We start from the raw sequence: 17,027 nt of genomic DNA, 5'->3' as shown, positions 1-17,027 counted from the left end.
AAATTTGCAAATGTGCATGCAATAATGATGAAATTATTATAAAATTTTACACGTGTGCGTTAATTGTGCTTTATATACAGCGGGACTAAGATACCTTTCAGAGCAGTTTCGAAAAAACATCTTATATCTGAACATTAAAAAGTGGATTAATTGAAATCGCTATTTGGAACGAGAAATAATAATGATTTCCTCGATATCAATTCGACGCCAATCTTGACCGACATTATACAAGAGCTCGTGCATAATGCCCCCGGAGTCTTTTCAGAAAGCTGCAAAAGCGCCGTCTTCTGCTTCAGTTGCTTTTAGAAATTTATACCGAATTTATTCTGCTGCTAAGCGACTTTTAATGCTACATACAATCGGACGCGGTCGGAATTGCTCTTAAGAAACGGAGACACTTTCAACGTCCAGCTGTATTCCTCTCCGCGAGTGGTAACACAAGTGTTTTTTAATCGCCGAGGAAAAATTCGATAAGCACTGCGGCGCGCGGCTGGTGACTCTTTTCCCCCGGTATCGATCGCGTCTCGATCGTCCTACTTTTCCCGCGGGCACGGTCTAGACGAGTAAATTGCGTTGTCGACGCGCGCGTTTAATTGCGCGCTCAGCCCGGGGATCAGCGTCGGTCAAATTCGCAATCGAGTCTATGTGATACGATTGATAAAATAACAGATCGCTCGGTTGAATGCTCGTTTAGTAGAAATGCCAAACTTAATAGCGGATATCGGAGGATATCTGTTAATTCGGTCTATTCCGTTTCAGAATATATTATGAACTATTCTTTTCTCGATACTTTAGTACACTTCGATTACGATCCTTCGCGAAAAATGAAACCTATAATTCTTGTCTTGTAGATATTGTAAAACGGAGTTCTACAGAGTGTACGCAGTTATTATTAAACAATAAAGTTGTAAGCAACAGAACGTAGGTATTCGAAAGTAAATTTTAAAATAAGTTGTGCCTCCTCTTGAATAAATAGGAAACGAAAGTCAAAGTCCTGGAAATAGCATTTATTAAAGTAAATATACGGCGATGTATAATTTACATAGGAATCTCTCTATTGAAAGATAGATTAAGATTGCAAATCTCGCACTAATTACTTCTAATAATCTATCGTTTCCTACTTACACAAGAAATGGCGTAATTATCTTTCTTGTCTTGTCTTCGTATTAGAAAATCTAGCTATAAGTGAACGGATGGGAGAGAGTGACAATCCTTGCAAATTTGCAACCGTACACAGAAGAAACAGTGTGTCCCCGTATTGGCACAACCGGATGCGTGTGGCTAACATGTCTCTCGTTTTTTTTTTCCATGTGTCATGATGTGCCGATTTTTGTCGCGATATTTTATACCTTTCCCACGTGTGTCGAGTAGTGACGCTCTGTGTTTCGTAAAAGAGAGAACAAGCTAGAGAAACAAACAGCTAGAATCCACAACCGGCGTATCGACAACAGTTTCGTAATCGTGGCTTTAGCGTTCTGCAAATTCGGCTGCTGAATATTGCAAATGGCAAAAAACGAGGCGCGACTGACCGGAAGCGGATATTCGCTCCCTTCGGCGTGTGTATCGCGATCGAGGCATCCTTTGGACCTTCAACATATCGTTTTCTCTTTGTCGAAGCGAGGATCGGAGAGATTATGTCTTTTTCATATTTTTTCTTGACGAGTCTCTTGCAATACAAGTTTTTATCCACGTGATAAATCATTCGCGATTATTATTATAATTGTCATATATTTACGAAATATAATAAAATTGTAATGATCCCAAAAAGCAGATGTGGCAGCATTTGTTAAAATGAGAAGCAGCCAAATACTAAATTGAATGCATCGATTGTCGAAAATGACAGAACAATAAACAATTCCTCACTTAATAATTGCGTGAGAAATTTTGCACCTTGTTTTTTTACTTAATAGCCTCTGCAACAAAACAATTTATCCTTTCCATAATTAAAAATTACAGAATCAATTTACTGTGTATCGATTTATGTTATTTAAGACACAAGCGATACCAATGACACACACGCGTAAAATGTTGCAACCGTGTCGTCGGCGAGATGAATGATTATCGATAGCTTTTCTTATCTCGATCACTGCGTCTTTCCAATCACGCAATTAATTCGCAGTGCAACAGGATATATACCGCTTAACAAACGTTGACGGTGCGATCCCGTTCGACGGTGTAACGGTAAATCTCTCGAATCGCTCGGTACGCGCACTCCATTACGGTCTGACATAGTGGACATCGGATAAGCTCGTCGATCCTCGCCTAGACAGCAAACACGAGCCGCAACTGACGGATGCGTTTTGAGGTGACTCGCGCGAGCCCGCCGATTTCTCGAACACACCGTAGAAACGATATGAAAATGAGCCGACCGCGCGTCGTAACCACGATGGAATGATATGGTCAATAAAATAACACTGCAGTCCACACCACGTAACAATATCCAAATATATGCACACATATATAGGGTGTCCCAGCTGCCCCATATTCTTGTTTTTATACTACGAATTTCTCGACCAATTTGGAGTAGATCTCATCGGGAACTTCAAAGTACTAACAGAGTTATATTAAAAAAAAGCAAGTACTCTATCGTGCGCATGCGCAAACATTGAGTTCACACTTCATTTGATTCCAATAATCTTTTTTTAAAAGATATTCATACAAATGTTTTCTAAATAGAAATTCAAGCTCCAAATTGATAAAGAAATATATATATATATATACTTATATATATGTATATACGCGGCAGGGAATGCAGAGTATCCGGCGCACCCTGTATACATGCGTAGACGGATGAAATATATAAATATATACGTATATAATATATCACGTGACGTCCAAGATTAGCGCATCGCAGGAACGATTACGGGTGTCAAGGAGGCATTCTTTGACAAAGAGAACACAAAATGGAAAAAACACGAGCTAAAGGATAACGTTAGAGTAGACCGATGATGAGCAAGTATCTCGAGACTATAATGCTTGGAGACTGCGGTTTTTCTGCGTGCTCGTTGCGTTGTGGTAAATGCGGCACCTTAAAGCCGTCATAGGTCCAGGAGCCTAACTTCAAAACACAGGTCTGTACGTCGTACGGAAAGAACTCAACGTCGATGGAGCAGGAGGATTTATATACGGCCGGCGGTTGCCACACGACCAATCCCGAATTGTAGACCGTGGCCTTGGTCATCAGCGTCACCTCGTAGTTCCCATCGGCGCTGGAATCACCGAAGAAACGAGCCGAGCGTGATCACGATTGGCTCGGAGAGAAGGTCTCCGGATGCTGCCATCCCTTTCCCTATCCTCGCCCTCTTTCTCCCCCCTTTCACCATCCCACGCACTATCTCGCTTTATCGTTTCTGTCTTTTCCTCGATATCGACTTCACGTGTGTATATACCGGCCAAAGTGAATCTTGCTCACGTTCTCACACGGTTATCGTGATACTTTCACTGCTCTGACCGAAAACGTTTCGTCCGATTGTCCAGAGAAGAGAAACGGAAATCCGATACATCTGACTGACTCGCGACATCGATAACTTCGGAAATATCGCGGATTCGCGTTTCAACCTCCACTTGAGAGAGACACTGGGGTAAACGACAATTGACTTTGCCTTTGATAGAAGTAAAAATCGCGGCGGTCAAACGCCTTCTCCTCGAAAGCAGGATTTTAATCAAAAAGATAAAAGATTGATTGATTCTATCGTTCTGGAAAAATACTCGACTGGAAATCATTAGTTCGTGCTTGTGATTCATTACGATTCACTGCTTGCACATAATAAACGCGATTGTGTCATCTCATGGGTTATTATATGGCAGCATCCGTCTTCCGGGGGAGGGGGATGGTTTTCGGAACTCGTGGTTTCTCCCTTTCGATCGTGTGTCGGAGACCCACGCGACGAGCCAATCGTCTGTGATCTAGTCTACGCTTAGGATCTATTTTGATGGCCGTCCCGGAGACGCATCCCGGTACGGAGTCGTGTCGGATCCGCGTCTCGGACGTTCGGCGGGCTAATTGGCGGGGGAGAGGTGTGCTCAGTTAATTCGTTCGAGGGGGGGGCTCGAGAGGATCTGTCGAGGAATTTGCAGGGGGAGGGGCGGAGGTGGGTGGGTGAGGAGGAGCACGACTTAACGGCTACCATGCGAATTTACCTTGAAGCCGTCATAGGTCCACGAACCGAACTTGAGGACGCAGGTCTGCTCGTCGAATGGGAAGTACTCCACGTCGATCTCGCAGGATGACTTATATATGGCCGGCGGCTTCCACTCGACCAATCCTTGATGGTAGATCGTGGCCTTCGTGGCCAAGGTCACCTCGAAGTTGCCGTCCGCGCTGCGAGCGAGCACATTAGTGGTTCTGGGCGCTGCGGCGGTCGAGCTTACTTTGTACTTCCGATTCGATACCAAGCCGTCTTTTTTTTTTCTTTTTTTTTTTTTAATTTATTTCAGTACGTGTATGTATGTGTATACGTGTGCGTTTCAAATGTGATTGACGATGTACCTCTTAAATAAGCAAGACAGAGATCTTACTTGGGACGTAACAAATCTGTTAGTTTTTCAGACGTTTGATCAGCAATCGAGAATAAAATGGATCCGCGTAAATAAAAGTGATCTTTTCAAGAACCGGCGCAACCTTAACTCGGATATAGGAATTATCTGGCTCGGAGCGTTCGCAAAATCGGATTAGGTTTATCGCACAGGCTCTTATTTCGATCCACTAAGCCCTGAGGGGGCACCTCGATAATCTGGCTTTGCAACTAGTTAATAGAAAATCTGGCAATCTTGGTTGTTTTTCCTATTATCCTATCCATAATTAGGATAAAGAAAAAAAAATCTTACTTTGACGTTAAGAGATATTTGTGCATCTCAGTGTTTCTCATCAGTGTTAATGATTAATGGAATCTAAAAAAAAACGATCCTTTTTCATTTACAACTAAAAATGTGCACTCCTGAATACACGGATAACATCCATAATAGACTATGTCCGTCATTATCGGATTATCTCACACCAACTATCTTACACCACCACTGTCAATCCTATATTTGTGAAATTGGATGGCTTAGCAAAGTTTCTAAATTGAAGAACCAACGGACGCTAGCCCGATATAACAGAGATATATAGATATCCGCGGTCGATAGCAACCCGTTTACTGTCGAGGGTCGCATCGGGCCACGTGGGATTGCGAAGTAAACTAAAGCACGATGGTCGAGTTTCCCGGAGTCGAGGAGAGAATCCGGGTGGCACTAAGTCATCGTGGATGACCGCAGTGCACCCCGGGATTATTTTGCTATTGGCTTCCTTTCGTCCCTCACGAACTATCTTCGGACCCGAAAGTTACGATCAAGTCAAAAAGTGTAGATCACTAACTTGAGCTTCTCTAAAGCCGGCAAAGAGGAGGAGAATTGTCGCGAAAATGCGGCGGAAATGCATTTTACATTCAATGATCGTGTCTTATTTGAAATGTGCATATGAAAGAAATTGTTATCTTTACTTAACTTGTCTGTTAATAGTTTTTGTCTATTTAACATGGATATATCATGAACAAAATTTTTTGCAATGCAATTGTATATTAAGTTCTTTATGTCTGTAATGGACCTCGAACTGCAATAAAAAGAAATATAAAACAGATTTTTATGATGTAATATTAATAATTCAACATGAACGTAATAAAAGATGTAATAAAAATAAGTAGAAATGAAAAAAGAGTTATATAAGATTTTTTGCCCTTTCAGACAATTCTATATAATTACTTGCTATCTGTATAACAATTTTATAAAAGTTCTATTTAAAAAATTAAATTAGTTGCTGTCTGTGTAACAATTTTATAAAAGTTCTATTTAATAAAAATAAAAGTCTCACATTTAAATTTCATTAGATCACACAGTTCTCATACGATACGAGCGACGATAAATCAACCCTTTCACGCCGCTCAACTTTCCACTGATATGACTTCGCGTAAAGACAGCTTTGATTGCATTGACTCTGGCGTATTGGCAAGATATTTCTCGATCTCGAATGCGTCGCCAATATAACCCCAGCTTTCGCCCGTATAACCCCCAGGGGAGACGTGAACTGCATTAATAATCCAACCGTAACCTGCCTTGGCGTACAGTTTACTCGGCCGACTTATCTACTATATGTGGGCACGGAACTTTGTTGAGCATTCGACATAAACCAAACAGGCGTGGGTTTATTCGTACAAAGGGAATGAATGTACGAATCGCGTCGCGCGCTTTACGTTCGCGCACAATCACGGTCCGAAAGCTTTCAATCTCGTGTAAACACGAGGCGGCCACTTGGCAGATATTAACCGAGTTTGTTACTCGCACGACAACACATTGCAACACGACGAGGCTCGAAATAAGATTCGCCCGAAGCGAGATGCAATGCCAGCGCGATGAAAGTGTTTACGAGCGACAAATCAACGTACGTTTAATTAATAAACGTTGCTTATCGACTTTAATTCTGGCGCCACATCTGTCGAGAGAGTGTTATCCGTCTGCCTTTTTCTAGACATTTTCGTATGAAATGTAAAAGTTTAGTCCGTTTTATTGTACAGTTCGTCATTGCAGCTATCGCGCCTCTGATACCTGCAGCATTTTAGTTTATCCTCCGCTCGGGAAAAATGCATCTCGTCCGCGCACGCGAGGATATATTTTTCCTCTCCCTTCGCATCATTCGTATGAAGTATCACAGATCTACGTGCAAATGCACAGATGCTTCCCCATCCTACGTGTCTCGAATTTCGGTCGGAGAGCGTAGCAGCCGGGTTTCCCCTTTACATGGCACGTGGTTTAAAAACGGCGACATCAAGAAAGAGACCGAGGTGCAAGTTCGCCCCGTAAGAATCGTGCGAAGAGTCTTAATCGGAGCAACCTATCTCTCTCTCTCTCTCTCTCTCTCATCTCTCTCGATTGCGCTGCATCGTCGAGAAGGGATATTCTCTTAAGGGGTCTTCGAGAGACGTAAGGGTCAATCATCAAGCACGAGATCTGATGAGATACATCATTTCGCGGAGTATCGGACTACGATATGAAGCAACGTGTGTATGTGTGTTGCCCATTGTTGCGTGAATCCCTCGCTTTCTGAAATCAATTTACGCCCTGGTGGAGATTCACAAAGCTATCGATTTGTCTGACGGCTGTTCAAAAGATGTGGAAAGGACGACGGCATCATTAGAGCCAATCACCGGAATATCGTACATTGTTCCTCGTACAATTACAATTTTGTAAGCGCGTATGTTGCCGAACTTACACTAACGATTGATTTTTTAATCGATTTTAATACCAACATCTAAAAAAATTAATTATTTCAAATTAAAATTGTAAGAGATAAATTTTAAAATACAAAAAAATAATTGTGCATCAAATATGTATTTATATAATATAATTATTTCACTTAAATAATGGACCGAGTATAAATTTCGATAATATCAATATGAATTTATTAGCTACACATATCTCTTATTTTTAATTTTCTGCTTGAAATTTCGAGAATGATTGAACCGATTGCAAGCGACATCACGCTGTAAAGCCATTTGTTCAAGATCAAAAACGATAGATTCCGATTCTTGTTAATTCGGATCAAGTGCCACTGCACATTTCGATTTCGAGCCTTACACGAGCGTTATCCCGCCGCGCTTGGCAATTTGCATACGCCCGCCTGTCCTTCTCTATTTCGGAGGTTCAAACGCGAAATCACAATTCCCTGCCGCGAAAATCCCCCCCCCCCCCTCCCCGATGATTCTCGATGAAGGTTCACGTGGGAATGTATGTGTCGCGGTGAAAGCCTTTTTCACGAGGTGTGCTCGTGAAAATAGCGCTTCTCGCATTACCTATCAGCCGCAAAGTGATATGATACCGCGCGCGTTTAGGTATGTGATATATTATATATCGAATGCCCCAGATTCTTTTCCTTTTAATGGCAGATGCTTGAGGTTAAAGTAAGAAAGATGAGAAATGGCCATTTCAAAGTGAAGGGACGGACAGCTTTTCATAGTTTACGCTTTTGGAGAACGATTTAAAAATGTGTAATAAATAATAAAATATTATAGTAGTTATTAAAAATTTAAATTTTAGTTAATTTAATGTTTAAAATCGTGGAACTGTGAAGAAGGAATAGGATAAACTACTGCAACACACATAAATTCTTTATCGAGGAAAAAATTTCGCATTTGTCAAAAAATACAATTATCAAAAAATACAATTATCAAAGGAAATGATTAAAATTGCAATTATTGCGTATTATATAAAAGGTAGAAACTGCTGCGTGGATAAATCGTTTCGGTGTTAAAAGATGTTCGAACGGTGTTACTATTAGCGTGCAAATCGTTCAGCCTAAAACGCTTCCACGGCACGTCGATGGCGGCGGCGGCGCCGTCCTCATTTTCTGGTACACCGGATACGGGCAAAAAAAACTCGCGTATCGCACACGGGAAATAATCGACGAATCGAAACGAGTCGTAGTGAGAGAGGAGCCGTCGACGGCGAAATGAAAAATTGCTTGTACCGGGGAGGGCAGTCTGTCGAGGTCTCCATTATCAGGAAAGGTGCAGGCATCGATATTTCATGGAATTAACCGGCAGCGGCCAGATACAGCGGCTCCGACGCAGCTGAAAAATAGCCCTGCCCTTACCGTTTCCGTTCGGAAAAGCGCCCTGACGTGCAATACAACCGAGAAAATTCTATCAAGAACCGCCGAACGGAATTCCGGTGTTATGTAATGATCCTAGATAAGCTCGGAGATTAATCGCGAATTCCCGCGCTCTCGTACGATCGTAAATGGATATCCTTTTCACTTTTTTCCTCCTCTCTTACCTTCGCTTATGTGATATTAAAAAAAAAAAATTATAAACGCAAGTTACAGCATTCTAGTTAACTGAAGGATAGCGAATCTTCCTACCGCCATGATAGTGCATATGTTCGCGTAACGTCGAGTCACTGTAGCCGTGAAGATGATCAGTGGCCTCGGAAGCCTGCATCCAATGTGTGCCAGACCCAAATCCAACCCCCGCGATATTCATCATCCCTCATCCTCCGCCGATACATCGACTAGCAGTTTCTGGCCGACGTTGGTCGGGGTCTCTCCCCCGCGAATATATACTTTATTCGCTTCCATCCGCTCTACTTCGGACCGTCGAGATTTTCCGCAAGCTGTGAGTGGGAAAAGCGGCGCGCGAGGCCGCCGATCATAAATCATCTCGCTCAATAGAAAGCTCCCGCGCGCGCGTTTGTCGTTCTCTCGCCGACCGGTCGCGGCAATTTATTTAGCCGGATACTTCGCTGTCCTATAACAGCGGCAGCGCCGTGATAGGATTAACCGCACACCGCCCGTCCAGAAGCTCGCACACGCACAACGGCAATTCCGTCCCGTTCTCCAGATCGCCGCGCCGCTGTCAACTTCACCTCTCTCGTCCCTCCCCCTCCTCCCCTCCCCCTCTTTCGTCCCCTTCCCGAGATTAAAAGTGAGCAGAACTATATTGCTCAAGGGGTTGGCAGCAGTATCCGCTCGTATCTCGCATCAGTTTTCATCAGCGACACAAACTTCAATTTCACTTAACCTTCGACTCCCTATAACCCACCCCCGCGTTTCTCAACTCACGTCTCAACCGCCCTCCCCATACAATCCGACCCGGTCGAACCCCTCCGGATGGATTCCCGGATTTCTCGGATGTTATTTCCGCGCTGGTGACAACGAAAATTTCTCCTCTCTGCCTCGCGTCTGTTCGCATCTGTCACGCTTTGTTCCGCCCGTTTCTGCGCGAATTATATATAGCAATTGCGTAAAACAACTAAATTCCGTTTTCTTTTCGCCAGGCAAGGTTCAAATAGATCAGCTGTAAAATACATAAATTTGGAAGAAGTTTAGCGCAGGATCAGATCCAATTCGTTCAGATCATAATGATAGATCGCTACTTTTTATACACAGTTACTCCACTCTTTAAATACGAGCGCGTCTGCGATGCGAATACAGCGAAATTACAGTGACAATATTGCAAATCGATACTGCAATAATACATCACTATTAGAGGAAACTTATTATCGGGAAATTAATCGTTATGCGACGTTATTGTAACTCGATGGGATTCATTAATCTCAATCTATTGCGGACTAAAAGCTTCTCGCGCGTTATACGAAAGCCTCTTGTCATATAATAATATAAATTGCCTTCTCAACTTTAATTACAGCATATAGATAGTGAAAATTGATATACCGAGTAGCATCTATTAAGCCGTTTTAAAAAAGCGTGCGGTACATGAAACTTTTGCAATAAAGAACTTTCCACTGCTTCTTTTTTCCCATAATATAGTGCAAATACCTCTCTCCAAGATTGCGCTACTCCCTTTTGAAACCGTTCAATTCATCTCGCGCGATCGTTTTTTTTTTCTTCTCATCCGCGCGCGCGATTTCACGATCGATTTAGATCGGGCGAACGTAAAACGGAGTTTGAGTCATACCTTCCGTCAGGACGGAACAACGGTCGGCTATCTTCGGTATACGGAGAACTCGATTTGCTGGAAACGCGTCGCGGGAGACGTACCGGTGTCCCTCGATCGGGCGAGATTGCTCGGCGCGCCGCGCCATGGGGATCCTCCCCGGGGAAATACTCGCGTCGTTATCTCGAAATTCGAGATTGGAAGGTTTCGCTCGCGTGGACCGGCCCGCGTAAAAGCGCCACTCGTCAAATCGCGCGCGAGGTAAAGATTGTCGACTCGTCGCGTTGTCCTGAAGCTATCGGAGCTCGGATCAGTGAAACGCGCTCAATCTCCTGCCTCGTCACAAAGGAAACTCTTGACATCTTGTCGCTCTTTCGTCACATAATGTGACTTTTAATGTAATACTATACACGGGGAGAATTTTTTTTTAAATTTACCCTGCAAATCATGTTAATTATGAGACAATATACATAGTATTTAGGCAAATTTTACTGTGCACTACAATAAGATTTCGCAGTAAAATTTATTGTAGTGCACAGTAAAATTTATCTAAATACTATATTGTCTCATAATTAACATGATTTTCAAGGTAAATTTTAAAAGAAAATTCTCTCCGTGTAATATATTGTACGTGTGTATAGCGAGTACAATTCAAAATATTTAATTTCTCGTTGGTAAATCGATAAAAGTATAACTTCATTCACGGTGAAGAAGCAACAAGAATAAGAGGATAAGAGAGAAAGAGAGTGCAGTACGGGAGGTTGAGTAAAAAAGAATCTCTAAATTATATTGTAATTAAGGGCTCTTGTAATCGGAATCGCTGCTTATACTAATGACCGGACGTGGTCGGGAACTAAAATGAGATAGGGAAAGAAGAGAGGAAGGAGGAGAGGGGAGGCAGAAAGGAGGAAGGAAAATACGAACAGAGAAATTCAATTATAATCCGGTAATATCGCCGCGGAGTCGGAAGTTTAATCGGGATTGCATCTCCGTCCTTTCAAAAATTCTTCTTTCTTAACTTCCTGAATTTAAGTAGGCAATTAACCGGCCATGCCCGGGTCAACTCGTGTCATACGAAAAATTACTCTTCACTTTTAACCCCAATGTAGTTCGCGGGCCGCTCTTGTTATTGAATATACTCATCTCGCCGATACATGGTGAATTAAAAATTATCTTGTACATTTAAATAAGAGACGAGTACATGGCAAGACAACTGATTTAAGTTTCTGAAATTTTTATGGTACGTCCTTCCTAGGGGAGAAATATTTAAAAAATCGAGATGATTCAGAAAGCTAGAAAAAAAGATAAAAAGATACACGGAAAGAACAATTTTGCTGAATCCAGATCTGAAAATAATTTTTGTTCAATGATCGAAATAATTTGTGCGAAAGTCAAAATGACTGCTAGAACATCAAAACGTTTTATAGCAATGTTCATCAGTTTTAAAATTCCAACAAATTATTTTAATAATTCAACAAAAAATTATTTTCAGATCTGTTTTTAACAAAATTTTTAGACCTTTCAACAAAATAGTTCTTTCCGTGTAGACTATATTAAAAATTAAGCCATAATATCTGATTATGTTTAAGCCCTGATTATGTTTAATAATCAAATATCTTTTTACTCATTCATTTTTCGACAAAAAAAGCTGAATAAGAGAGGGTTAATGGAAAATCCTGCGGCATCACATACGGTTCTTTATACATCGCGTGCTACCAATGCTATACCACAGAAAACCAATACTAAATGTTACGTGTGAGAGAAATGAATCTGTGGCGGTACTATTTATCTGGTCATCGTTGAGCGATGTTGGTGTACCTCTCACCAAGAGATACTTCGGGCAGAAAGAAATAGCGAACCGCCTCCACTTTTAGCTGCATCGTGAATGACGCAGCCATCGATTTTTCCAACGCACTGTATGTAAACGTATGACAAATATAGAGTATTTCTGCTGTTTATTTATGCATTCGCGAGTTCAATAAATAAAGCCATTTTTTTACAATTAAAGATTACATAACGGAACAAGATATAATTTAAATTATATAAAATTAACTTTTATATAAAAATAAATTAAATACTTTCTCTTTACAATTTTAGTACTTTAAATACGATCTTTAGAACTTTAAATAAGATTTAATTATTAAGAATAATTATATAATTAGAACTTAATTTAATTATTAAGAATAATTATATAATTAGAACTTAAGATATATATTAAATTTTTATGTAATAAAACCGAATTATGGAAAAATGACAAAAAATATTATATACAATAATTTTTTCAGAGAGATTATAGATTAAAATATTAATTTTAGACTCTTTAATTGTATGTTTCACATAAACTTAAACGCGTAAATTTTATTTATTAACTTTATATATTACGTTTTTTATTCGAAACTTTGTTCATCGCACGAAGAAAAATCTTTTAGAAAGAAAATGTAAAACGGGATAAAAACATATAGAATTGTATGACGGATGTTCATACGACAAACTTTCGAAAACGAGAACTTGCTGAAACGTGCAAAATCCGACGCTTAGATTTAAAGACGGAGGAATCAAGCCGGGTTTAAGAAACGAAGGATGGCTGAGGATGGATAAAAAAAAAAGAAGGAAACAAGACGAGCTCTTTGAGTATCTCGTTACTCAGCTTCCGTTTCAACCGAGGTTATGCATCGGAAGATCGCCTGAGGAGTCGAGAGACGTAAACGAGAAAAAAAACTGATTTAGCAGACGGTGTGCTCGAAACCTAGCTACCTAAATGGATCAATACGACAATGCCTCATTCCTGAATTCACGTATTCATTTGGATGTGCAATATCGACATAAAAAAATTCCAATGTACTCTCCAACAAGCCAAATATAAAAATCAGTAATACTGATCAAGCATTGACAGACAGTGTCGTTTATCTGCCGTTTAATGATCAGATAAAAAAATTTACTTTCTAATTGCAAATCTAATGCAAGTCTGACGTGACGGTATGTCTATAATCATTAAAATTATATAGTAAATTTCAATGTGTACCGCAACCAAAGTTCAAGTATTTTATCACTTTTTAGCGTTATTACTTTATAAATTTTCAAACACGGAAGCAATCAGAAAACGTGTCCTGGTTATTAAAACGAAGCAATCAAGACTGATATTGCTTAACTTCGTTGTGGCCCTCGAAATACTGAACTAACTGTACGGTATTGCCACACCCAACCCTGGGCGCATACTTGTTTGGTAACGGCGTTCATCACGAAATAGTGTTACGCTCCTGTGGTCAAAGTTAACTGACACAACGCTGACAGGCCGGTACCGGCATGACTGGCGAAGATATTTAAGTATGCTCGTAAATTTCTCAATATTCGAACGAGGGCATTTGAACATTTCGGGAGGAAACGTATTCGCGTTTGCTCAAAACTATACGCTCTTGCCGTAGTCGGGACTTTGATCCATTGATCCAGTCATACATCGTGCATACATCGTGCCTCGAATATCCGAAAAGGTTTTTATCCTCATACCCGCGCCGCTGATTTCAAGTGAATCATGGTAGATCTCATTTCTAACACGAGCTCCCGGCCGAATAAAACGGCGAAATGCACACGACGTGTAATCGAGTTGCGTTTAATTACGCGTTTTCCCAGTGAAAAAAATTTCATTTTCCCAGAAACGTTCCTGCGGCGTGTTCCGCGTTTAATCCGAAATTACGACCGCCCCTGAATCCTGGCCTGGCTCGCCGACACTCTCCGAAACGTCCAATCGGAATTAATCCGCGCGAATTCATATTCAATGTATGTAGGAATCAAATTACCTTGGCGGTCGTTTCTTTCCCGGAGATTGTAACAAATCCAGAAATAAAATGTTTGAAAAAGCTCGATCGTATCGGGAGTCGAATATTTGCTCTGCCAATACGCTATAAGTACTTACTTTGATGTTGCAGTTCGTTACAGAAGCTGCTTTAAGTTGAGTGTTAAAACGCGCAAAAAAAAACGGATAAATATTGGTTAAAAAAAAAGGAAATAATCAACTATAAGTTCGTCGAGGAAAATCGTTATTCGGAGACTTTTGATACGTCCGGTGTATTCAGCGCTTTTATAAACCCCACAGTAGGATTCCCCTTCTACCGAGAATGCTGGGATATAAGAGGAAGAAGGTTCACGAGAGCGTTGAAAGTCAATGTGAGCTTTCAGAGAATACCTATTCCTCTTTTTCTGTTTCTCTCCCTTGCTACGAAAGGACATCGATGTGAAATCTCTCCAAGAATCCGAGAAAAGAAAAACGTGTGTAACTGTAAGAACAATATCGATAATATCCGTTACTTAACTTGTCCAGCGCAACGACATTCAGAAATAGTAAATCGTTATTGAATTTTCTCGAAATCGATTTATAATTCTTCGTAAGGACGGAAAAACAGTTTCACCGCTTATACTTAACGGAGTATCCGTTATTAGGACAGTTGATTTTCTACAATTGTTCTCGATTCTATTAAGAGAAATAATAAATTATCGTTCCCTTCAAGAGTATTATAAAGTAGAATATCGAATTATTCCTTATTCTTTCTTTTAGATTAATAAACGGATAACAACAATCAAAATTAAAGTCACTTCACTACGGGAATAAAGTCATCAATGGCCTGTAACGAAGCAAGATTCGAACAAAGCGGGGATCAAGCGAAAATTCCACAAATCACGTGGTCGATTATTTCCTTCGGTTCCAGCTACTGTTCCCTTGGGTGCTATAAATTTTCGCCAGACGCTCGCTCGACTAGGCGCGCTGATATAAAATTTGTCAAGGAAGATCCTAGCTCTTCGAAACTTCTCTTCTCTACCAAAGTCGCGCGAGGACTTCCGAAAGTGCATGTGACGGAAAGATGGTCTTGTGAAACTTCCGGGGAGAGCTCTAGTTGACGCGTGAAATCGACAACATTCACGATGCCGAAAATTTCTGTTCAAATTTTCCTTAAAACAGACTGTTTCAGCGAAGACGCACGGGCGAAATTGTCTCTTACTTTTAAATTATAGTTGCACAATTATATTTACATGGAACAGATCGCCTATAATAAATAGGAAAACGATAATAAATAGATTAAGAATGTCAATTGTGTCAACTTATAATAAAATATACAAATTTTTGAAATAAATTTAATTAATGTTGTGCAATAAATTCAATGCTTTTAAAGCAAATAAATGTCCAATTAAAATATAAATTTTAAGATTTCTACCGTAAAGTGATTTCATGTTGCAAAAATGCTGAAGTATAATAAATATTAGTTTAGCATATTTTCTTTTCTTGTCCTACTGCATATTGTGCCAATTTTTTTTAAATGGAAATAGATAAAATCACTTATTCAGATTTTATTACTTTCCTCTTGATTCTTCATACAACTTTCCTAAAGTACGGACGCTTTAGCTCTATCCTGCATTCGCGCAATACTTCTTTTCGAATCTCATTGTGAAGCGATAGCGAGCGCTTACACCTGACATTTCACAAGATTTTGTATGTAGACGTACAATGAAAAATTTATCACCAGGCACATACCTATAACACGTTGAGATACGAAGCATCAAATAGGAGTAAAAGGAAATTCATGTATTGATATATTTATGGAATACGGCAATACAACTGAATGTGAACTATAATAAATATAAATTATTCATAAGATATTAATAATATACTAGTAGCTATAATCTAAACTAGAAAGAAAAAATATTTTCAATTCGAAATATAACTTCTACTGATCTCACACAAAACACGCGAAATTTTTACTTTTGTCTTGGAAGCATTACAATAAAGACAAATCGCGAAATTGGAGAGGAGGAAAATGTTGCTGCGTAGAGAAATTGAAAAAATGGCAGCCGTAAATTTTTCTACTGTAGACGGAAAAATCTGGGACGTGTCGTCATCAGATTCGGAAGAGTTAAGGCGAGACATTTGTCGCGGCTGAAAGTAATCCTTCCGCCCGCTACAAAACGTACTCGGCCGAAAGGACTGGCTGGTGTTCCGAGCCCTGGGATATCGACCTCCCGTGGTAGGAGAGACCACCCTGCTTATATTCTTTACGACTAGTTTCTCCGCAGGGTGCTTCTCCATTCTACGCGTTTGCCTGGGAGTAAGTCCGGCGGTAGTCTGGTCAAGTTGAGCGTGTCCACGAAGGCCTGCGGGGACCTCATGAATCTAAATCCGACTCTCTGCTCGGAGTGGGTAGGTAACTGCGACTGAAGTTCGCGAGTTTTATGTGTATAAAAGTTGAGCACGCGTGCGCGCGATCCCATCGTCTGAAAGACGACAACAGAATTTCTATCACGATCTGCCCACCACCCGTTTTCAACTGTACCTATTGTGCTTTTAATCTCGTTCTCCAGACGATTCTGTGCGACTGATTAAAGAGGCGAGAAAAGATTTGACATCACGTTTAGCGGATATTTGTAGTGAGAAAAACAGCGAACTTTATAATTAAACGAATGTATAAGCTATAATGCTTACACGGAAAAAATTGCTGTGGATGTTACAACAATATTCTCTATGTTTGGGAAAGAAATGCATGTGAATTTAAGTTATATTGATGTTACATGACATTCATCTGTTAAGGTATGCTTATCAGTACGGTTGTCACAACCATA

At 40.4% G+C, this 17,027-nt stretch overlaps 1 protein-coding gene across 3 annotated transcripts in view; it reads right to left on the bottom strand.

The window, feature by feature from the left end:
* Nucleotides 1–17,027, bottom strand: part of LOC105450508 (acetylcholine receptor subunit alpha-like) — a 159,710-nt gene that overhangs the window by 63,637 nt on the left and 79,046 nt on the right. For all 3 annotated transcript variants that reach the window (XR_974464.1, XM_011690367.1, XM_011690366.1), the window contains one exon: nucleotides 4,141–4,321. Coding sequence is in view for 2 of the 3 variants with exons in the window: in XM_011690367.1 (XP_011688669.1) it covers nucleotides 4,141–4,321 (181 nt within the window). In the remaining variant the exon portion in view is untranslated. The remainder of the gene's footprint in view (nucleotides 1–4,140; nucleotides 4,322–17,027) is intronic.

The sequence above is a fragment of the Wasmannia auropunctata genome, unplaced genomic scaffold (assembly GCF_000956235.1).
Source record: "Wasmannia auropunctata unplaced genomic scaffold, wasmannia.A_1.0 LD336060.1, whole genome shotgun sequence".
Lineage (NCBI taxonomy): Eukaryota > Metazoa > Arthropoda > Insecta > Hymenoptera > Formicidae > Wasmannia > Wasmannia auropunctata.
The sequence above is the reverse complement of the archived record's forward strand: the minus strand, read 5'-3'. Positions and strand labels throughout refer to the sequence as shown.